At 40.6% G+C, this 23,286-nt stretch overlaps 5 protein-coding genes across 10 annotated transcripts; 3 read left to right on the top strand and 2 right to left on the bottom strand.

Annotated features, from left to right (window-relative positions):
- The first annotated feature begins 109 nt into the window (after positions 1 to 109).
- Positions 110 to 10,848, top strand: Picot (putative inorganic phosphate cotransporter protein picot). 4 transcript variants are annotated; one of them, XM_086905303.1, is made up of 9 exons: positions 4,553 to 4,692; positions 4,792 to 4,922; positions 6,939 to 7,129; positions 7,286 to 7,528; positions 7,731 to 7,818; positions 8,112 to 8,338; positions 8,437 to 8,586; positions 8,668 to 9,042; positions 9,111 to 10,848. In XM_086905303.1, exons 2-9 carry the CDS (start codon positions 4,811 to 4,813, stop codon positions 9,297 to 9,299), a joined length of 1,575 nt encoding a protein of 524 aa, XP_086761429.1. In that variant the 5' UTR covers positions 4,553 to 4,692; positions 4,792 to 4,810; the 3' UTR covers positions 9,300 to 10,848. The 4 variants fall into 4 exon arrangements, with proteins under 4 accessions (XP_086761430.1, XP_086761429.1, XP_086761428.1 ...); XM_086905304.1 differs by lacking the exons at positions 4,553 to 4,692; positions 4,792 to 4,922 and adding an exon at positions 110 to 384; XM_086905302.1 differs by having other exon boundaries at positions 4,666 to 4,922.
- A 3,075-nt stretch (positions 10,849 to 13,923) lies between these two features.
- On the top strand, positions 13,924 to 16,366 carry LOC100869264 (T-cell immunomodulatory protein). Its single transcript, XM_086905301.1, has 3 exons — positions 13,924 to 14,054; positions 14,348 to 15,893; positions 15,977 to 16,366. The coding sequence occupies exons 2-3, from the start codon at positions 14,367 to 14,369 to the stop codon at positions 16,238 to 16,240; spliced, it is 1,791 nt and encodes a 596-aa protein (XP_086761427.1). The 5' UTR covers positions 13,924 to 14,054; positions 14,348 to 14,366; the 3' UTR covers positions 16,241 to 16,366.
- Cdk5 (cyclin-dependent kinase 5) lies at positions 16,266 to 18,982 on the bottom strand. The gene is made up of 7 exons (XM_003693207.4): positions 18,670 to 18,982; positions 18,079 to 18,167; positions 17,787 to 17,980; positions 17,605 to 17,692; positions 17,359 to 17,530; positions 17,078 to 17,289; positions 16,266 to 16,961 (listed from the first exon to the last, which is right to left on the bottom strand). Exons 1-7 carry the CDS (start codon positions 18,704 to 18,706, stop codon positions 16,854 to 16,856), a joined length of 900 nt encoding a protein of 299 aa, XP_003693255.1. The 5' UTR covers positions 18,707 to 18,982; the 3' UTR covers positions 16,266 to 16,853.
- A 437-nt stretch (positions 18,983 to 19,419) lies between these two features.
- Positions 19,420 to 21,022, top strand: LOC105735291 (uncharacterized). Of its 2 annotated transcripts, XM_086905317.1 has the most exons (5): positions 19,420 to 20,127; positions 20,218 to 20,280; positions 20,378 to 20,440; positions 20,534 to 20,647; positions 20,710 to 21,022. In XM_086905317.1, exons 1-5 carry the CDS (start codon positions 20,047 to 20,049, stop codon positions 20,998 to 21,000), a joined length of 612 nt encoding a protein of 203 aa, XP_086761443.1. In that variant the 5' UTR covers positions 19,420 to 20,046; the 3' UTR covers positions 21,001 to 21,022. The 2 variants fall into 2 exon arrangements, with proteins under 2 accessions (XP_086761443.1, XP_086761444.1); XM_086905318.1 differs by lacking the exon at positions 20,218 to 20,280.
- On the bottom strand, positions 21,010 to 23,147 carry LOC105735290 (orcokinin peptides). Of its 2 annotated transcripts, XM_012485787.3 has the most exons (4): positions 22,825 to 23,016; positions 22,482 to 22,560; positions 21,459 to 21,540; positions 21,010 to 21,385 (listed from the first exon to the last, which is right to left on the bottom strand). In XM_012485787.3, the coding sequence occupies exons 1-4, from the start codon at positions 22,903 to 22,905 to the stop codon at positions 21,178 to 21,180; spliced, it is 450 nt and encodes a 149-aa protein (XP_012341241.2). In that variant the 5' UTR covers positions 22,906 to 23,016; the 3' UTR covers positions 21,010 to 21,177. The 2 variants fall into 2 exon arrangements, with proteins under 2 accessions (XP_012341241.2, XP_086761446.1); XM_086905320.1 differs by lacking the exons at positions 21,010 to 21,385; positions 21,459 to 21,540 and adding an exon at positions 21,654 to 22,228 and having other exon boundaries at positions 22,825 to 23,147.
- Positions 23,148 to 23,286: the final 139 nt, after the last annotated feature.

Here is a 23,286-nt window from a genome sequence, read left to right as displayed (position 1 = left end):
GATTTCCCGTGACGACGATCCGATTCGGGAGAGGCGATATCGACGCGTGGGGGAGGGAGGCGATCGGTGGGGTTTGAATCGCGTGTTCTAATTGGTCGACGTCCACTAGGTGTTCGCGGCTAAGTGTCGCGAGTTCGGCACCGTTTCCAACAGTAGCTGCGAGACCGACGCGACGCGTCACACTTCGCCGGCCGTTCGCTTTCCTTCGCACCACCTTCGCACCACCACCGTCGTCACCGTTCGCGGGGAAATTCGATCGAATTTATCGAGGACAATCGAATTAATAGAGCGGCCAAATGTCCAAGAACGGGATCCCCATGGACCTCAAGTCCGATCTCAAGAAACCTCCGGAGGTGTTCGAGACCCAAGTTCCCGCGCCATCCGGTGAGTCTCGTTTTTTCTATCATCTATATATATATATATATATATGTATGTATGTATGTATGTATGTTGTGCGTGTATATGTATATCCGCCGGTGGATATTCGTTTTCGTTTCCGCTTCGTCGAATATCGATCCGTTTATTTACCGTGTTTTCGTTGTCCCAATACGATAATATACGGGTAAGAAAGAGAAGGTAGGAAAGAGAAACTACACCAAACTCGAATCATGAACGCGTTGTTCGTGTCCGCTTTACGTAACGAGAAACGTTAGGCACACCGGTATTTGCATAACCCCGTGTGTGTCGTCGAGTACCACCGATTCCGAAGAAACACCGGGTACACCGTGTGTGTGTGTGTGTGTGTGTGTGTGTGTGTGTGCAGAAGAGAGGAGAGAAAGAAAAAGAAAGAAAGAAAGAAAGAAAAAGGGGGATCTCTCCTGCAAAGTTTCGTCGATCTCCCCGAGTTTTTTCAGACGTGATAATGTACCGTGTACCGGTAGTACAACGACAAATTGTCGAGACGTGTTTCGCTATCTCGCGTAATCACCTTGACATTTTAAGAATTATGGTGAAATTAACGATAGGTACGTGCCTTGCGGGAGGCTGACTCTCTGCGCGGCGGGGGAGGGGCGAGTCGCGCTATTGTGTCGCTCGAAATAAATTTTCCTTTCCAAGAAAAAGATACGCGACCGTGGTTTTATCGTTTTTCGCGTTAATCCTCGACGCGATACACAAAGGCGGATTACGTTTGATCGAACGAGCGGTATACAGGGAGCTATACTAGTACTATCGCGTGAACACTCGACCGTGTTCCGAAGGATATCGCACACGGTCCAGATGCGATCAAGGCCGATCTTTTCGAGTCACGAGGAAAAACGCCCTTAGGCGTTTCATTCTCTTTTTCCGGATTTTTTTTTTTTTTTTTTTTTTTTCTCTTCGAATCCATGAACTTTGGAACGTGATCGCCAACGTGTATTCACCAATTATCGCGACTTATTTTTCAATTACAAGGAGGAGAGGATCCAAGATATCTTATCCGTCGAGCATTCTTTTCTTGTTCCCGTCTCGACGACAGTCGCACGCGACGTGGTCTCGTTTCTTTTCTAATCGTCGCACGTGCGATCGATGGAACAACGATTATCTAAAAGTGGACGTCGATTTCGAAACGAGCCGAAGCAAGTGGATTCGCGAACGATAATATACGTTGTTTCCCTATCGAGGAGTCGATGATCTTCTCTGCTCGCCTTCACCCTACTCACTTGCGAAAATGCGCGCGACGAATCGCGAGCCTCAAAACGATGTAGGACACGAGGAAAAACCGGAATGAACGAGCGCCGATAAAATAAACTCGTTCGATCCGGTTTGAAAATTGTTGAATTGAGCCATGACAAGCGAGCGTAGGTGTTTGGCGAAAAAACTTTCGCGATCAATTTTGCCTCCGCTGGAATAGAACCGCCGCTTTCGTTCAACTTTCCACGGTGCTTTTCCGGTTTCTAATTTTCGAATAATGTTTAAAACAATCTCCCGAGAATCCGTCGGACCGATTACCTTTTCGATTCGATAACATTACTCGGCGAAGAAGGAATAGGCGTTTATTCGTTCCGACGCCGTTCCGGTCGCTCCCATGTCTAGTTCTTGTGAATAAAACATTATCCGCGCTCTCCTCCGTAATCGTGTTTTCTCCGAGCGAACTAGCGAACGAACGAACGAAGTGTAAGTAACCAATAGTCGAGGGGCAACCAGGCGGAAACAATTGATCGGTTAGAACGAGGAATCGGCGCGGAATTCCAATAACTCGTTGTATGATCGATCCTTGATTAGTGCGAATGAAAATTCTCCGTTTCCCTCAGTGTCGACGCACGGCACTGCACGCGATAACAGGTGTGTATGATCACGTGCAGTTTCCAATTGCAAATATCAACCACTATAAAACGTATAGATGATATGATCTTTGAATCTCGTCTATTTGATTCGATAGAACGTGGACGAAAGGAAGGATCGAAGGAAGGAAAGATTAATGTGTATTCGTAAAAACGTAATCCTTTCCACTCCTGACAATTTTCCCAAAGCGGACGCATTACTTTCAATTTCGAGCTTCGTCGAAAGCTTCCGGCGCAGTTACGTTCGCGCGTGCACGTTATTTCGCTCGGGAGGCGGACGTTATTTTCCACTTTACTAAGTGAATAACGCGTTTAGGGGCCGAAGCTGTTTCCTGTTGACACACACGGGTGCATACCTGATATCAAGATAAACGACTGCATCGAGTTTACTTATACCGAGGAGGAAATTATTTTAAATCGAATCAACTGTCATTTTTATCCATCGTTTATTCATCGAAATGATCATGAAAACTTGAAAAAAATATCCGATCGATTTGTTTTCTTAATTATCGAGCGTAGGTATCTAGAGAGCTCTTAAGTCGATCAAAAATTATACCGTTTTTATTACCGACCGACATTCATCCGGACACTTCCGTTTCGTCCAATAGTTGGTAATAGACGCGTCAATTCTTCCTTATCGACGCGATATCGAATTCAAACGAGTCGTACAAGCCGTTACGTAACGATCAAAAATGGAAATGTATCGCGTATGTCTCGAAAAGCATAGTTCTCTATTTCGATGATCGCTGATGTAATAATTAAATAATTACGTCCAAAAATCGAATTCGTTCGATCGTCGGACAAACGACGGGGAAACACTTGAACGTCGAATAGTATCGATATTACTCGATACGCGTGTTTCGCACGCACTTTTGTCGCACGTGCTCGTAATGCAATAGATTTTTGGCACGCGATATCCATGATGCTATCAATAACTCATCGCGTATCTTTTATTTTCGCAACTCGATGACGCGATTAATACAAATTTTTAAACGTTCGAATATCCCTAGCGTAAGTAAATAATATATCGCTTCGTTCGATTTCGGGGAATCTATGACGCGACACTTCGTTCGATACGAAACGTGAAAGTCATCGACAAGCTTGTAACGTTTCATCAAATTACGTTCGTAAATGAAATATCGGCGCGACCTTGTTGTTAATCGTCGAATCAATGTTTTGTTAAATAAATGGGATATGAGCGTCTTAACGATATTATGACTCATTCGTATTTCTCAAGATTCATCATGATACGCGGAAAATTCATTGGACCGATAACGAAAAAGAAAAGAAAGAAAAAAAAGAAAAAAAAAAAAGGGAAAAAAGAAACGATAATATTTTTTCTTGAACAACAGATCCTCGTTAATAATAATAATAATTCAGTGCATGACGTGATCGCGATTACGGTATTTAATAATATCATCGTGATCGAGAAAGATAAGAAATTCCAAGGGTTACGTGAGGATTATGATATCTCGTTGATCGCGAAGATAAGCAGTGGTAATCGTATCGTACGTAGGCGGCGAGTAAAGCGATAAATTTGCCGACAATTTTTTCCGATTACGTAATTTCCTTACGTAGATACTCGAGAACGAGAATATTTTATCTTGACCAATCGTGTTATACTTAAAAAGAAAACACATTGCGAATCGTGAATCGGAAAAGTAAAGGATAGTTGCAAAACAGCACGGAATTCGAACAAATATTCTCGACGGGAGACGTTTGTCGCGAGGGGGGAATCGATCGCAAAATTGTCGACGATGCGATTCGAAATTACAGCGCGTAGAGGAAGGTGCGTTCGCGCGCAATTCTCCGATTGGTGGAATCGAGCCGTGAACGTCAGATGGCGCTGGTGCGTCCAACGAGAGGAAGGGATTGACAATGCTTGCACGACGATTGGTCGAAAAGACCTAATTGCTCGGACGATTCGCTTCATCACACCGCTCCCCGCTATTCCCCGTTGGGTTCCATGGTTCCCGGCTTCACACCGACCGAACTAGCATGAAGGAGAAAAAGAGAAAGAGGCAGGTGCGTGCTCGCTTCTGATCACGGGATCGTTGTTAATCATCGTTATCGGTGTACCACGAAACCGTCAACCGATTCATAGCGACGAGAAACCGATATTATTGTCGCACAGTGAGTGTTGGGTAGCGCCCGAACAAGTATTTTGGAAGAATCATCGCTGTATCATCTTTGTCGCCGTCGTCTTCTTTGTCGTCGTCATCGTGCAAACTAAGAGCCTGGTGTTTGCCGAAAGATTGCGCGCAACAGTGTTGATTTTCCCCGACTACCAATAAGAAGAACATAGCGAACCACTCTATATCTCTGTGTTGAAAGCGGCACGCAAGTATATACTTATACACAGTGTCTTCTCTCGCTTCGCGACAGCCTATTCGAAGCAGGGGATCCTCCAATCGGAAATTGCAGAAACTTGGTATTCACCTCTACACTTCTACTTTAGCCTTCGTATTCGCGATTCACGAATAACGAACTAACGGATATATCGTTTCCGTATCGTGTCGCGTGTGCGTAGAGCGCGTGTCAAGCGTGCGATGAACGGCAACGGCAGACCTCATGGAGAGAACAGAGGACGAAATGGCCACGTGCTTGTGTGGGAACAGCCAGGCCTGGAGGAAGAGGAGTCACCTGCGCGAATACGTAAAAGTACGTCAACCTCGCGCAATCTTTGACCTCGAAATTCCGCAACTTTCTGTCCGAGTTTCTGCTTATCTCCACTCTCGAGGTCGTATCTCTGTCATAGATCGAAACTAGTTTACGAAACTTGATGTATCCTATAAACCACGCGTCGAACCACGTGCTCCCGCCGTCATTCTTCGCTCTCTTCCTCATTTACGCTGAGGTATGTTCTCTTCCTTTCCCTTTCTTCCTTTACTCTTCTTTCTTTATATGTATACGTATGCCACGCGTATGTGTTGACGCGTCAAATTTAAAACTCGAATGGTAAAAAAGGAGAAAGAAAAGAAACGAAAATTGCTCTATTCCTAGTTCGACTCGAACGTGGTGTCATGTTAAAAAATTATCAGCATAGAGGAGCAAACGGCGCTTTTGGAACGGCGTGTGGTGTGGTGTGTGTGCGCGCGCGCGCGCGCGTGTATACTTGTGCTGTGCTGCTGTATGTCGTTATAATCATTTTTTTTTTTTTTTTTTTTTTTAATTTATTATATTCGATCGTGTTAAAATTGCGCTTTTTTTTCATATATAGAAAAAAAAAAATGTTCGCGAAGAATGATGAATAGAAAAGGCATGCGACCGTTTTACGGACTTTGATATTTGATTTCACGACTCTGTGATCAAGTCTTGACATCGAGAATAGAGGCAATGTAACTTGGCAGTCGACTGCTCGAAACACGAACCGATTCACAGCAGATCGCGCGACCAAGCGTCACGTGCACGACTCGACCGCGCCTCTTTCTCCACTCCCTCACAATCGCCGTTACTTCACATCGATAAACGGACGACAATAACGTCAGCTCGTGGTACATAGCTCGCCGAAGTTATTTCCACCGAATACGATTGACCACGTGCTCAGTGGATGCTCAATGATCGCTAACCACGTGCATTCTCAGCTTGAAGTAAGGAGAATCGAGAAGGACACGATGATCATGCGTGAAATATATACGATCGAAAATATCGAAAGAACTTGATTAGCTCGATCGATTATCAAACGCGACTCTTTAACCCTCACGATCGAGAATTTGCTTTCAGTAAATTGTGCTTGACGAATGAATGACGCGACGAGAATCACGTTCAAACAGTAGAACGTAAACTGAACGGGACGAGGGACGGGACGGTGGGAGATGATCAAAGTTCGTATGCCGAAAAACTCGTGACATATTTATACGTTTGCACATACGATTACGGGCCTCGCTCAGAGAAATTCGCGGAAATAAACAACGATGTAGAGACGAATTTGGATCGTGGCGCGTGCAAGAAATATACGATTCACGGTCTCGTTTAATTTCTCGTCGAGCGAAAATCGGGCATCCATTGATAATATTATATATATTCGAGAAAAAAAATCGTCGCGATAATCGTCCCTCCGTGCAAAAATAAATCTTACATCGATTCTATTATTAAGTCGCAATATTATCTCGACATCTCGTCGCAGGAGCATCGCGTTATAAATAACCGATGCGTAACTAGTTTGAACGAGTCGAGCATGGACGGAATCGCGGTTGCCAAATCGGAGAAAGGGCTAACCGCGAGACACTTTTCCGTCAATCGGCAGCCATCGGTGCGATGCGATTGTCCCCTCGACCTTGTCCGCTCGCGCGGATAAAACTGCTGCGTCCTTGGCGTCCTTCCATAACCGCGTCTCGTTGTTCCGTGCCCATTCATTCTTCTTTTTTTTTTTTTTTTTTTCTCTTTCTTTCAATATTGCGCGCCATCGTTTATTATTCTATTATTTCGACGGAACGTTTGTTTTTCTCATTGTTACGCAAATCACGATCATTTAAGGCCAATTCACGTAATTAAGATACAGAATTTTAATTTCTATCATCACGAAACGACTCGAATATAAACGATTCGAATTCTATCTGTTATATATCGGTATCGATGATAATCCTTTTCCCGATATATTATTATTAAATATATCTTATTATTATTAAATATATATATATATATAATCGTTCAATTAACGATGGTTCGATGTTGCAGCATTGGTGGGGTCGCGTCACATAGTGACTCTGATGCTGTTCTTCGGTATGGCGAATGCTTATGTGATGAGAACAAACATGTCTGTGGCGATCGTCGCGATGGTCAATCACACTTCCATCACGGAGAGCAAGGAACCTGTGTTGAATGAGTGCGGACACGAGAATGCGAGCCATGATTTTTCCACCTTAGCCGTAAGTACGACGCAAAATTATACATAACGAATCGCAAATGCCGTTCTCTTCGCTTCCCCCATTCTTTATCTCGATCGATCCTTAACCAACCGATCCTGCGTACAATTCCCGAAACCCGAATAGGTATATCGCCAGTATTTCTTTCTTGTGTCACAGAACCATGGCGACGGAGAGTTTCATTGGGACAGCACCATGCAGGGTTACTTGCTCAGCTCGTTCTTCTACGGTTACGTCATCACGCAAATACCATTCGGAATACTCGCGAAACGTTACGGATCGAAATACTTTCTTGGCATCGGTATGCTGATCAATTCGATGTTTGGACTGCTGGTCCCTGTGTCCGCACGTGCCGGTTACCATTGGCTGATGATCGTTCGATTTATTCAAGGTTTGGGCGAGGTAAGCGATCCGGTCGCGTCTCCTTTCGATCTCGCATCGCACCGTGCCCCCCCCCCCCCCGTCTTTTTTTTTTTTTCTCTCTCTCTAATTCGACCGACCCGATCGGAAAGGATAGAAAAGTCTTTAATATCATTCTCGTTGAACGCTTTTTGATCGTTCGGGTGTATTTCCTGCCCCTAGGAATGGATTATCCCTATTGCAGGGTCCTATTGTGCCTTGCACACACGCGATGCTGGCCAAGTGGATACCGCCTAATGAACGTAGTAGAATGGGAGCCTTCGTATACGCTGGTAAGCTCGTTCGTTTCGACGATATCTTTCCGATTCTTTCGACCTGCGTAGCCTTGTCGCGTCTATCGCCACGGTAAACTACTGGGATCTACCGGAAAAAACGACACTACTTTCTTCTCCTCCCCTTTCTCTCCTTCTCTCCCACCTCCTTCCTTTTTCCTTTCCCTCCCACTTCTTGTACTTCTCATTCTATTGTCTCGTCTTAATACACTTGTGTAAATTAAATTGTATTGTTACACGATGTTATACTATATATATATATATATATATTCTGTATTGTATTTCGAATGTAGGCGCTCAGTTCGGTACTGTTATTTCAATGCCTTTGAGCGGTGTCTTGTCCCGGCATGGATTCGATGGCGGTTGGCCCTCCATCTTTTACGTGTTCGGCGCCGTTGGCACCATCTGGTGTGTAGCATTCCTACTCATGATTTACGAGGATCCGGAAAGCCATCCTCGTATAGCCGAGGACGAGAAGAAGTACATTTTGAGCGCCTTGTGGGGCAACGCTGGTGCCTCTGTAAGTTTTCTCGTTTCGTTTTACTTGTTATTTTGGCATGGCAAAATTTCTAAATCTCTCCTCTTATTTTGATCGATTTATCACGGGATGTTTTACAGTCTCCACCGGTACCATGGTTATCGATCGTCACGTCGTTACCGTTCTGGGCCATCCTTATAGCACACATGGGACAAAATTATGGATACGAAACGTTGATGACCGAGCTACCGACCTTCATGAAACAAATCTTGAACTTCGATATTGAATCGGTAAAAAGGAAACTGGAAAGGGTGAAAGTAATAAGTGGGTCAAGATCAATGATTTCGAGTACAAAAATTCGTTTCTTTCAGAACGGCACCGTTTCCGCCCTTCCTTACTTAGCAATGTGGATATTCTCGATGTTGATCTCTCACGTGGCCGACTGGATGATCTCCAGTGGGAAATTCAATCACACGTTCACGCGAAAAATCGTGAACAGTATCGGCCAGTTCGGACCGGCGATCGCCCTTGCAGCCGCTTCCTATACCGGATGCAATTCCTGGCTGACCGTGGCCATTCTCACGGTCGGCGTGGGTTTGAACGGGGGTATATATTCCGGATTCAAAGTAAATCATTTAGATATCTCACCAAGATTTGCCGGCATTTTAATGTCGTTTACCAATTGCTTGGCTAACTTGGCCGGCCTATTGGCGCCTATCACGGCCGGATACATAATCGTCGGGCCGGTAAGTATAATGGTAGATTGATGGTCGTCGACGATGGAGAATCATCAATATTTTCCTTTTTTTTTCAGCCGACTCATGCGAAATGGAGGCTCGTCTTCATGATCTCGGCCGGCGTGTATGTCGCCTGTGCCACGTTTTACGTGATATTCGGCTCGGGACAACGACAACCCTGGGACAATCCTGACAAGGACGAAGAGAGGCAACACGAGAAACAAGACTTGCGATGCGTTAAAACTGTTTCGGAAACGCAACATTGACGAGATAGCATGCTAGTTATCTTCCCGCGCCCTCCTCCACGTGTTTCTCATTCTGTGTCAATCTCGTTTCCTTTTTTCCGCGACCGGATGCGAGAATCCGGACCATAGTCCGTTTCGATTATCTCCTTCGCTTCTTCTCTCCTCCGCGTATCATTATTCATCTCGAGGCCGGTCGGATCTCGATGATTCGAATTTTGGATTTGGTGAACATTGATGAGAAATGATGAAAAAGCAACGTGTCAGGAGTCGTGTTGTACATGAATCCTTGAACGCTAGACGAAATCCTAGATGCGAGAAAGAAGAAACGAACGCGAATATTATTTTCCAGCAAATTGCACTCGAAGCACAGAATCGCGACGAATCGTTTCGAACGATTAATTTCCTCTTTTTTTTTTTCTCTCTCTCGCTGTACGCGAGGAACCGTTTGTTCTTCGCTCGTGAGCCAAGTTAAAACGCACGCAAATATTTTTGCTTATAAGATAGTCAAATCGGAAATCACGATCCTACGTCAACCACGGATAAAATTAAAGAAAAGACACGTGTCTTCAGATATGTACCACTACACATGTATTTGTGCATGCATGCGCGTGCGTGCTTGCGTGTCAATTTGTACGAGAGACACGGGAAAGGAGAGAACGATAAGCGTGTGAGAAAGCGAGCGAACGAAAAATAGAGAGCAGATGTAATTTTTACATTTTTTTTTTTTTTTATTTAATTACTGAAATTACGTGCTTTTCGATCAAAGAATATGAATAACAAAGATCAAATGGACACGTTAATTTCCATTATACGATATAGACACGGCTGGCAATAATAAGCCAGAAGGGACGATCGATCCAAATTTTCAGCTTATTTCTGAATTTCTGTACTCGAATTTATGGATCGCGCATTCCTTCCTTTCCTTTTGATCAAAAGTAGCGTTCGATATCACAATCAATCGTGCTTTGCGCAAAGTGCGATGCAACGTCCGTATACCCATTATATACTATCGTACGAGGAAACGGAGAAATACGATAACAGTATTAGAGCAAATATCCTCGCATCTCTTCGGTCTTCGTCTTCGTTCGTTACTTGCCATTACTATGTTATAGCGAGCAACTGCCATTTTGTATTGTTAGATCGAACATCGATCGCGAAAAACACGGCGAATCGATCATTGCGAAAACATTCGAGAATTTTTGATTCTCGTTAACATGATAACATGACGCAATACAATAATGGTTTATAAATATTGTACATATTTTTACGTATAGGTTTCTATCGAATTGCACGACTTAGACAACTTTTTTTTTTTTTTGCTCCTCTTCTTATTTATGCAAACGTGTACAAAATAGAATGAAAGGGATATGAAGAAAGAGAAAAAGACAGAAAAAAGAGAGTGAGAGAGAGGGAGAGAAAGATAGAGAGAGAGAGAGAGAGTAGTATTAAGCGTGTTAGAGAAAACATTCAAAATAATTATACTTGTAGAATATGGAATTTGTGGAATGCATTTTCTTTTTTTAATTATTGTTATTATTATTATTATTATTAATTATTATTATTATTATTATCATCGTTGTTATTATTGTTGTATTATTATTATTATTATTATTATTATTATTAGGAATAGCAGTAATAGTAGTAGTAATATTACTAATAGAAATAGTATTCATCATCATCATCATCATCAGCATCATCATCATTGATATAATCGTCGTACGACTGAGCGCCAAAGCAAAAATTATCCGTCTTTGTTTTGCTTCTCTTTCTTTTTACTTCCGTACATGCAGGTCATCGTTACGGGTATTTTTTGTCGATCGATTACTTTTGAATTTACGTAAGTTCGATGTGTACGCGAGATGCTCGAACGCGATAATAATATTGTCTACCCTCGGCGTTTAAGCGAAAGTTTAAACTTTGTCCGTGACATCCAGCATAGAATGTACTCGATATCTTTCAAATTATCTAATCGTGTTCTGTTCATTATCATATATATTTTCGTCTAATCGATCTCTGATCGTATTGATAATATCCTTGATTGAACAGACAGGAATCGGTTTGAAGTATCTGCGTCTTCTTGTGATCTTCTAACTTACCAATATCATCGATATCTTTGTCCAAAGTTACTGCTAGATTCATGGTTTAATCGTTATTACAGCAAAAATGATCAATTATTAATTCTAAACTTTACTTGCGTGAGGGTATTTTAAATTGTGATCATGGATTAAATGCTGCATTAATCAAAATTGATTTTGTACTTTAATTGTTAGATTATATGTAACTAACTATGTATATATATATATGTATGTATATATACGTATATATGTATATATATATACACACACACACATGTATGCTATGTGTATATGTACTTGGTATGTGCCAAAGTGCGTGTATGCATCCATGCGTTACTGACGATCGCGATAGAAAAATTTATATTTGCAAAATTTTGAGAAATAATTCTCGAGATACGAGATTATGTAGACAATTGTAAAACGATCGATATTTTTATACAAATATTTGTGACTATTGCGCGGCCAAGACTGATGCAATCTCTTGGGACCGTATGTAATTGTCTTTCATATTGTCGAAATTATAAAAGTATAATGATGTATACACGGGTAAATAAAATATAGTCGTTCGACAATTATATTAATTGTGTGTCATTGATTAGCTTGTTTTGTTTTCTATTCATTTTTTATATACTTAATCTAATTAATTTTAAAAAATCAAGTCTCGATGTAAAATCGAAAATTAAATACAAGAAATCATACGTATTTGTTCATTTCAACCACAGATTATAGATTATATATATATATGTATCTATCGTTAATACATTCTTTTCGCATAGTTTATGGATTACATAATCCTTATTACTTGTACTTTACGTTAAATGCACTATTATTTACTCAATAATAATGGAGTAAATAATTTAAAAAGTATTATTAAAATTGAAATGTACGTTATATATTTACGCGCATGACAAATGAAATTTGTATAATTTTTTTCTACATATTCATATAATTCTATTATATGTATGCGTATTTCATACAAAATATGCACGAAATATTCATCCACCGATCACATCCAACGATATATACGACATATAAAAATATATAATACATTTTGCTCGTAAATTAGATGAAGATTGAAAATTTTCTGAAAGATTATTGCCATCTCGTGTTTGTATACTGAAATTAGGAAAATATTCTATGGTGTGGCGAATGATGTGAGTGTGCACGTCACGAAAAATTTTCTATTCTATGGCGGATGATGTGGGCATACGTCATTAGTCATAAAACTTATCTTGCGTGGGAACGAATGTTCGATTTTTACTCCATGATCAATTTTTACTCTATTTTTCTTATTATTGCTGTGTTTCATTTGCAGTACTCTTTGCTAACTTTAATATTTTTATTTTATGTGTATTCTTCCATTATTATCTCCTTATTTATATTTGTTCTTGGCACATAATCATAAGCAAGATGAATGAGATGTCAATTCAATATATTTCTTCGTTTTCCTTTTGAAACTACAATTGCGTTTTAATCTTTAATTTTAAAAATATCTAAGTCTATATCAATCATTTGGATGAAATCATTTAGTAGTGAATATGATTCGTACAGGACAACGATATGAATATAATATGCCATTTATTATTTCTATGATCTCTTTTGATATTCTCAATTAGACATTTCATTAATTATATATCAATTCTTTTTAAATACCAATTATGCCATCAATCATTGGATTAAAAGAAAACTGGCTTTAATTCATCAACATGTTAACTAAACATTTTCTCGTGATGCTTCTTGTGTTTCTTCTTTACGCTCAATAAAAAGACAATAAACTTAACTCAAATAATAGAAACCGTTTCTTAAGCCTATAAGTTTTACAGAGCAAATATAGCAAAAGGAAAGGAAATAGTGAAACAAAGAAAGGAATAGAATAAGAATATTAAAATCAGCGCCATCTTCAGAATGCTGTAAATCAAACACACAAAGTAAGAATAGAAAATAATGGGAAAAGGATAGAAATAGAAGATAAGAATCGACTTTCAGCGCTATCTCTTGGATATCAAAAACATCTTAAGATAATATAGTATAAGAATTGAAGATTAGCGTCATCTTTGGAGTACTTGTTCAGAAAAAAGTTATATATTTTTAATAGAGGTGGCGTTGATAGTTAATTCTTATTCTATATCCGTCTCTCTTCTATTTTTTTCTGTCCTTTGTTTGTATACTTCATTTGTGGCTCTTTGAAGATAGTGCTGATTCCATATTTTTATTCTGTCTCTATCTTTCCCCATACTATTTTCTCTCCTTGTTTATAGTTATTTCGCAAAATTTATATATTCAAGAGACGACTTCAATATCTAATTTATTGTCTTTTTAACTTTTGGTCTATTGATTAAAAATCAAGCATTTCGTTTTTATATATTTTATGCATGTTTATTTCTACGTATTTATCTATCCTATATATATAGTTTATATTCTTCTATACAGGTTTATATGTATATTGTGTATATGTATTGTATGAATTTATTTTTTATGTAATATACATTTTTTGACTTTTCGTAATTGAAAAAAATCGATTTTCTGCATTATCGTTATATATAATAATTTTTGCGCGATCGGTATTTCAGAACATTTGAGACACAAAGTCCTACTAAACGTTACATTCTATTCTATACTTTGTCTGTGGTCTTACTGTCATCAATCAATTATCAAAACAGGATGAATAAGATTAATATGTATTCGCGATTCATTTGCTACGGTAAGTATTATTCTATATTCTCACGGTTATAAGTATTCCGATTTATGCTCAATTTCTCAACACACAGGAAATGTATTTGTCGTGTCTACACCAATTTGTTTAACCGTTGTATTTGTTCTGAGTAGCTATATAAATTTTTAGGTTAGTTTTCATGACATGATCTTTACGTCGTTAAAGTAATTACGTTTTTTACGATGAGATTGAGTCGTATGTTTGTCTTATAAAAAAAATTTAAAACATTTAATTTTAAAAAACTATAAAAATAAAAATAAAGATGAGGATTTTCATTACAGATAAAAAAGAATAGACACAATGCAAATAGGATTGATAATCGTACAAGTGATCGCAATCGCGATTACGGTAAAATGCAGCGATATTACTTCCGCGGTGTTCGGGAACGTATTAGACGGTATGCCAGCCGCTTTCGGTGATTTTAATTCCGATGAATTGACCGATGTATTCATGCTACGTAAAAATGGTACGACTGTTGAAATTTTTCTGGCCGCTGAACAAGAGCCTCTTTTGCGACCAAGCTTTGACTTAAGTTGCACATTTCGTCGTACTGTCGTTGGTGTGGTGCCAGGTGATTTTGACGGAGATGTGTTTATGGACGTGCTAGTGATCACATTCGACAAGGAAAGAAGATTGTCGTACGTATATATACTATGGGGCGGAAGTGGTCGGTTGAATTGCACGAACGAAGAACATCCTCTGCTTAACATGACAGGTCAACCATTGGCTCTTGATTACAATGGCGATATGATAATAGATTTATTTGGCTTGAATCATAAGAACGAGCGTACATTCTGGGTGTTCAATCAAAGCAGGAAAGCACCGACAGCTATACCAATGGATACACCACAAAAAGCATCGATCAGTCAACCTCACTCGAATGCTTATCTCGACTTAAACAACGACTTTTTAGCAGATCTAGTTGTCACTACAAAGAAATATTTTGAAATTTGGCACGGAGTCGAGCAAGGATTTCAATTTCACAAACCGATATCGTTCCCCTATGGCATAACATTGGATGATTTTAATGGCGTGCTTGGACAAACGCTCTATTTGGATGTCGAATTAACGGGCAAAATGTCTTTGCTTTTGCCTCTCTGTTTCGATGACGCGTGTACAAATAGCACGATCATGATGTACTCTGATGTACATGGTACATCTGATAAGTGGTACAATCTGAAAGTAAACTTCAGAGATGGGGATAACGTGTTGTGGGGTTTCGTGAAACCTGATGGACAACGATACACCGATACCATCACTCTTCGTGGCGGTGATTTCAACATGGACGGTTATCCGGATTTGTTAGCCACGTTAAAATCGACCAATGGAAAACAAAAACGTTCCTATCTATTGGAGAATGTCGCATGCGATTCGTGCGTTGGATTCGCCCGAAAATTCGAAGTTAAATGGCAAGCGTTGAACCCATTCCACAATGAAACCGCTATGGCGGTATTTTATGATTTTTATCAAGATGGTATTTTAGACGTAATCTTGGTGGAGTTGGAGAAAAGTAGCAACACTTATCGTACAGCCGCGTTTAAAAATAGTTTAGATTACGATGCAAACTTTGTCAAAGTGATGGTGTTGACAGGACGTAACAACAGTATGTATCCAATTTCTCCTGGTTCGCTCGGCAAGAAAAAGAGAACATACGGAACGAATCTTCCTGGCCCATCGATTGCCTATCGAACCACCACACAAGATGGCAGTCCGCGGAACGCGATTGCTGCTCAATTGCCGCAGAGCGCACATTTCTCTCTCAATTTACCCTACACGACTTTCGGTCTGGGTAGAACGCCCAATTTTGTCGACGCTCTCACCATCGGGGTAAATATCTTTGCAAGCAATTTACAATACAACTTTTTTTAACTAACTCATCACAAGACTGTTTATTTTATTTTATTTTATAGGTTGGTGGAAAATCACGAGAATGGCCGCAAATTATTCCCAACTCTCAAATGGTAGTAATTCCAAATCCGATAGCGGAACCTTGGCGATGGAAAGCCCAATTATTCGTAACACCTAGCAAATTAATTTTACTCAGCGCTGCCGCGTTGACCGGTACCTGTGGTTTAATATCCTTGATTATCATCGCTCTGTATTGGAAAGAGCGAAGAGAAGACAAGATCGAGAAACTTCAGGAAGCACACAGGTTCCATTTTGATGCGATGTAAAGGTCCGATGTAAAAATCCGTTGAATATCTTTAAGAAAATTGTATTTAATGTAATAATTTAATGTAATAATTTGATAAGTTATTCCGTAATCGATAAATAAATAAATGATTCGTTAAATTAACAAATATACAAACATCTACAAAGAAATGAGCGAGTGAACGAATAAATGTATACATATGATTGGACGCGATGTATCATATAAATCGATACGATTAATGGTACTCGTGTAGGTGTGTGTGTGTGTGTGTGTGTGTGTGTTGCAATATGTTTAATTTAAAGAAACTTTGGCGGTATTTTGTACAATAAGTTTCTGAAATATATCGCGCACTCTCTTTGTTTCAGATAGAAAATCGTCGTGATTAATAAAATTGACAATTTATTGATTTCTCTTGGACATTTTTATAACAGAGGACCCGTTGCTTAATCTTGCATCATAACCGATGCATCGAGTGCGAAATATATACTTACAATAATAGTAATATATATATATATAATAGTAGTAATATATATATATATATATAAATATTAACAAACGATCTTTGCCGGCATGATTTTGGTCGTTGCACTACTCGCGACATACGCTGTAGATTGAACGAATTTAAACGAGATTCACTACTGACAACGATCGTTTTTGATGGCAGGGTTTAAGTCGTTGAAATAGGGATGCGCCATTGCTTCATCCGCTGACAACCGTAACGCTGGATTACACACCAACAACCTCTGAAAAGGTAAAAATTAAAAAACGGTAAAAAATCGAGAAAAAAAAAAAAAAAAAAATTTTGATATTTTTAGGTATAAAAAAACGTAAACGAATGTATTTGAACATTCTCTTTTACCTGCAATAAATCTCTGCCTCTGGAATTAAGTTTCGGCGTAACTTGAGCCAATCCTTGGGCAGGATGATAAAGTGGAAAAGGTTTGTAATCTGGAAGAGTTGTAAAATCTGGCCACGTTTCTTCGGTCGGTGTACCCAACATCTTAAATATTCTCTTCAATTGATCGTCCACATCCGAACCGGGAAACAAGGGTCTACCGGCGTTTGCTAGCTCTAAATAATCCAGATCGGTATCCATAAATCCGTCGTTATCCTCTCTATATTTTTTAAGGCATTACTCACCAGCAAATATACATCCGGCACTCCACATGTCAATGGACGTTGTGTACAATTTCGCTCCAAAGAGAACATCTGGCGGACGGTACCATAACGTTACAACTTCCGCTGAATAACATTTTACGGGAATTCCAAAAGCTCTTGCTAGTCCAAAATCGGCCAACTTCAACTCGCCATTCTAAACAAATTGTAAGAAAATATAAATGTTGGAAGATAAAGTGGTGTTTTTATCGAATCAAATGGAATTGGTACCTTGTTAATGAGTAAATTTTGTGGTTTAAGATCTCTATGCAATACATTTCTACTGTGACAAAACGCCAATCCTCGTAATAATTGATACCTGGAAGAAAGGTCAAATTTGGCGCGTAAAAATTGTGTATATTTTAAATGTTATACATATATATAAAATACAATAAGTTTTAGCGATACTTTACAAAAAGGATTTGACGACATCCAAATCGATCTCCCCGTTTAAACTGTCAAAATACTTCTTCAGATCCTGGTCACAATGTTCAAAAACCAAAGTCAATTTTTTATCACTATGCAACACATCGTACAATCTTACTACATTTTTGTGCTTCAATTCTTTTAGCAAACAAATCTCTCTGAGTGCGGACGACGGTACACCCTATATGTAATAGAGGGGAAAAAATGGGAGTTCAATATGAAAGAAATGAAAATCGAACAAATTCGATAAATTAATAAACTTATACTCGTAAAACTCACTTCATCGTCTTCGTCTAGTCGAACTCTCTTTAAAGCAACGATTTCGTGGGTTTCGCGATTCTTGGCTTTGAAAACGGTTCCATAAGTACCTGAAACGCAATAAATGCTTGTTTAGCCACCTAGACGTATTTAACAGAATCAATATATCGTTATACTCGAATAGATTTTCAAGAATAAACGATCGTTTTCTTTTTTTAAATGTTTGCATTTGAACGGGATCGAGAGTTAATCAAATGATAAAAACAGTGTATTTAATGATACACTGATCGAGGCCAAAATACGAATATTACTTACATTGTCTATCATCGACGATATAGAGAAATAATTGATAAAAAATACAGAGTTGGAAATAATCGGGGAAGAATTGCGGATGCGATTAAACGATTGTTACTTACTCTGTTTCGTTCAAATGCAAGAAGAATCGCGATAATGATGCATCGTCGTTCGGTTGTCAAAAAATACACATATACACAGAAATACATAGAATTCAGTACACGTTACGAGAATCCGTACGTAAAAACGAGCGGAATAAACTCGTAGAAAAAACAATGGCAAAATATAACGAATAATTGAGGAAAGATATACGCTCACCTTCTCCTATTTTCTCGAGTTTCTCATATTTTTGCATATTTTTGGCGATTCGTCGGGCGGAATAATGAAGAGTGGTTAGCGCTGCACTCGAAACAGTCGTGCGCGAACACACCGCTAGAAGTGGCGCCACAAGCGTTTATCAGCGTGACGCTTCACTAGAATTTTTGTGAATCGATCTCCGCGCTGTTTTCAAATCGTTTCGATATAGAACGATCGAATAATCGTTCGTTCCGGACACGACTTTTTAACCATCTTTAGCTCGATCGAATGACGCAAACGATCTTACGCATTATCGATATACGACAATGTTCACGTCGGTATAAGAAACGAATAAATCAAACAAAATATAACGTAACGACGACGAATGCACGCCAATCATCGAAATATAACCTAGCCGTGGAAGATTATCATCAAAGATACGACGAAATATATATATATATATATATATATATTTTGAAATATATGTACATATCGAATATATTATAAGTAGACGCGTAATACTTGTGTGTGTCGTTACATATATATATATATATATATATATCACAATATGAGCTCGTGTCACGGATCAATGTAATAATTCTAACACGCGTAAACTCGTATATACGTGTTAAAAAATACAACGTAGCTGTACTTTATTAATATCGTAATACGTGGATATTATAAAGTGTAACGCGTATGCGGAATATCCATGTTTTTTAGGGGTGATTTATATAGGAATATATCGTGAAATTATAGATATCGCAATACATATCGAAGCTAAAACAAGTACATTAGCCATTTATTTAGCCGTTTTTCAAAAAGTACATCATTCGTATGGACATCATATCGGAAATAAATGGATATAAAGCGAAACTGAGCGAAAAAGAAAGAGAAGAGGAAAACGATTAGAAGCAGATGAGCAGAAACACGGTACTACTAGTACAAGTAGGTTATATATCACGATTACACACCATGGTTTTAAAACCTTTTTTTTTTCTTGTTTTTTTTTTTTTCTTTCTTTCTTTTAATTTTTCTTTATTAAAGCAGAGTATGACAAAGAAGGAGGGTGGGACGATAACGATAAGAGTGCGGAAAGAGGAAGATTTTTTTTCATCCGAATAATAATAATTTGAGATACTTTTTAATTTAACGATCGATCGGTCGAAACGAAGTTGAACGGAAAATGGTTGAAAGTTAATTGTATTTTGTTTCGTCGGCAAACTTCCGACAGATACTGACGCGGAAAAGATCGCGTCGACAACGATACTATGGGAGAGAAAAAATGTTCAACGATCAATCGTTGAACGTAATGTCCTTTTGTCCGGATGAAAACGTTTTTTAAACGGTAAAAGAAAAAAAGGGAAAAAAAGAAAAAAAAAAAGAAACGGAAAGGAAAGGATGCAGCTCGCGGAGCAATTACTCGGCAGCGCGATTCCAATGCTGACCAACCTCGTCATACTGTTGTACATTTGCCAACGCGTGAGCCACCTACCATTAATATACTAAAAAAAAAAAAAAAAAAAAAAAAAAGGAACTCAATCCCGTATCAACCGCTTTCGTTTCGCCCAGTTTATAACGGCTACCATGTTGCGACGCAGGATCATCGCTGAGATGAGAGAATTTTCCACTATCGTAACGTATATTCGATGGCGATCCGATCGATCGATCGATCGGTCGCCCCTCCTCCCTCCCTCCCCCTCCCCCTCCCTAGCTTTCCGTGTGTCGACAGGTCCGTCGGGCGCGCGACAACCTACGCTACATCGGCGAACGAGTGACCAAGGGGATGGACGAGGTGAGATCCGATCCCCAGCTGCGATGATGAACAAGCAACATTTTGGATCGATTTTCCTTTTTCTTTTTTTTTTTTTTTTTTTTCCCCCCCCAGATCAAGGAGGATATCGGGAAGGAGCTTCGAGTCACCGACCGGTTGACGACCCAGAGTTCAAAATTGGAGACGGTGTTGCGACGATTCGCGAGTCTCGAGGAGAACGTGATCGAGGTACGTGACCGGATCGATATCTTTCTCTCACGTCGATATCATCGATGCGACGCGAACATCAGATGGTGCGAATGGATCGGAATCGGGAGAGCGTGAGGATCGAGACACCGACGGACGTGGGCACGGAGATCGAGAGGATCGTCGCTGCCGCCGAGAGGAGGAGCATCGAGAATCGGGAGGATTCGCTGGTTTCGGAGGTGGATAGGCGCGAGGTTGCCCGCAACCCTGTGTCCAAGTTTTCCGCGTGCGGGCCCCGTGAAAATATTGGGAGAAAAACGACGGCGGAGGGCCGAGCTCGGATAGTCACGACGCCAGAGGTTCGCCTCCTCGGCGAATCGCAGCCAAAAAAATAAATTCGTCCGTTTTTCCAAGCAAGCGTCATCCTGATCGATCTTGACGATTATTATTATTATTATTATTATTATTATTATTATTATTATTATTACCGTGAGGGGAGAGAGAGAGAGAGGAGGTTCGATCAATATTTTCGAAAAAAAAAGGAAATAATAACACGGGAGATAAAAATCCTTTCAGCCGAATCGTCTCATAGCCGGGCCACGTTCGCTCGTTCTGTGACCCAAGTAATTGGCCAATCGTTTCACGAATCCGCTCCAACCGACGCGATCTATCTCGTCCAAGTTTCGCTTGAAGAAATTGTCGAAAGCCGTCCGGTCGATCTCGTCTATGTTCCGCTTCTCGAAACGTTCGAGCTCGGGCGAGCGATACCCGAGCGAGTCGCTGTCAAGAAAAAACGAGAAAGTAAGAAGAAAAGGAGAGGGGGAGGGAGAAGATAAGACGAGTGCATAGTTACCTGACTGGAGATGGCTCGTCCACGAGCTCGTTCGTGCTCGACCCGGAAGAGAAGTCGCGCAGATTTGCCCGGGCTCTCGCATCTTGAACGAGACGAAGAAAAGAAATGGGCGTTAATGACAAACATTTCTTGTTTATACACGAAGCGTATAATTCGTATAAAAAAGGAAAAAAAAGAAAGATAGGGAAAAAAGGATTCGATGCGAGGATCGTGCACCAGCACGTTTATTTTATTTCCACTGCTCGCGCGTTACAGAGAATCGCGAGATATCTATCCAACGATGATCGGTCGTTGGGTATCTACGATCGAAATAACTGGATAATCTTCCGTCTAACGGGTTTCGATCGACCGAGCGAGGCCCCGCACCAAATTTCCTCCGCCGATTTGGTCCAAATTTCTGTCGAATCGAGGATTGTTGTCGGTCGAGGATAGCGGTCGGTTCACGCCACGGACCAGATTCCCTCCGCCTATGCTGTCCAAGTTTCGTTCGCCACGGCTCTCCGCTTCCCGTAGCAAATTCCCGCCCCCGATCTGATCGAGATTCCTACGCGACCAACGGCCGTCGTAGGACGAGCCTTCACCCGCGCCACGCAACAGGTTGCCCGCACCGATCTGATCCAAGTTGCGCGAGAGCCGCTCGTCCTCTCCATCCCGAGCGTCGTAGCTACTTTTTCCAACACCGCTTTTCGAGAACAATCGTGCGACGTTGCCGCCTCCTCTCAGCCGGGACGAGTAACGGTCCGATTGCCCCACTTTTTCCCGTGGCAATCCTGAAAATTCGTCGATCGTCGTTTCGATCCTGTGAGTATCAATCGAAAATTCGTCCAAATTCGTTCATCACCATCACCGACAAGCCCCTTCTTCGAGCAAGCGTGTTCCTCCGTTCTTGAACCCGTGTTAAGCGTGTTATTATCGTTTCGTTCGAACGAGACGGAGACAGAAGCAGTACACGTACATCGTGGTACAGATAGAATGGATAGAATGCAAGAGAAGCGAAGAACGAAGTTAATGGTAACAACTTACCATGGTCGTCGAGAAACGCGGCGAACAATTCCGGGTTAACGGGTCCGTAAAACTCTCTGCGCAGAGGTTTAGTTTCAGCCTGGAATCAAACGCGATTAAATCGAGATCGTGCCGCGATTGACGGCACGCGACTTGTCCGTGTCTCGATCGATGACAAAATTCTCCCTCCCACGCTCGAGAAATGTCGATTCGACATTGTTGGAAATGTTTCGAACGCACGATTTTATGACTTTACGATTGCGAAGATAAAGATCGTTTTCGTTCGCGTGACTTGCAATTTGAAACAATTTCGAGCACGATCGAAAGTCGTTTAGTCAAGGTGGAAAGGAAAAACGGTGATTACCTGAACGGTGGGTATCCAAACGGTTGCCGTGATCGAGAGAGTCAGGATCGAGAGAGCGAAAGCACCCTGGCACGGCATCATTGATCGGGGCAGCGAGTCGTGCAGCTTTTACCAAAAACGTGAAATAAAGCGAGCGTTTGAGCGTACGAGGTGTATCTACGACTCAAATCGCGTGCCTTGTACCGGTCCACCTCGTGGTTGTTCGAAATATATATAGAGAGGGTAAGCGGTCGAGAGGGTACGGATCGGGGGGTGCGAAGCGGGCTTGGAGGACGCACGCGCCGCGACGCGACAAACCGCGACAAGTCGCGACGCCGAAATCCATTATTTCTTACGCGTGGTATCACCCTCGTGCCTCCGATCGTATCATTACGGCCCATCGCGCGCATCTCGCTTCGATGGCATTGCTAATTCCATTTCCAACCGTTTCCGAACTACGTATTTAGGAAAATAATCGCGCCG

Source organism: Apis florea, unplaced genomic scaffold (assembly GCF_048593485.1).
Source record: "Apis florea isolate Af1SG1 unplaced genomic scaffold, ASM4859348v1 contig_2411_pilon, whole genome shotgun sequence".
Classification (NCBI taxonomy): Eukaryota; Metazoa; Arthropoda; class Insecta; order Hymenoptera; family Apidae; genus Apis; species Apis florea.
The sequence above is the reverse complement of the archived record's forward strand: the minus strand, read 5'-3'. Positions and strand labels throughout refer to the sequence as shown.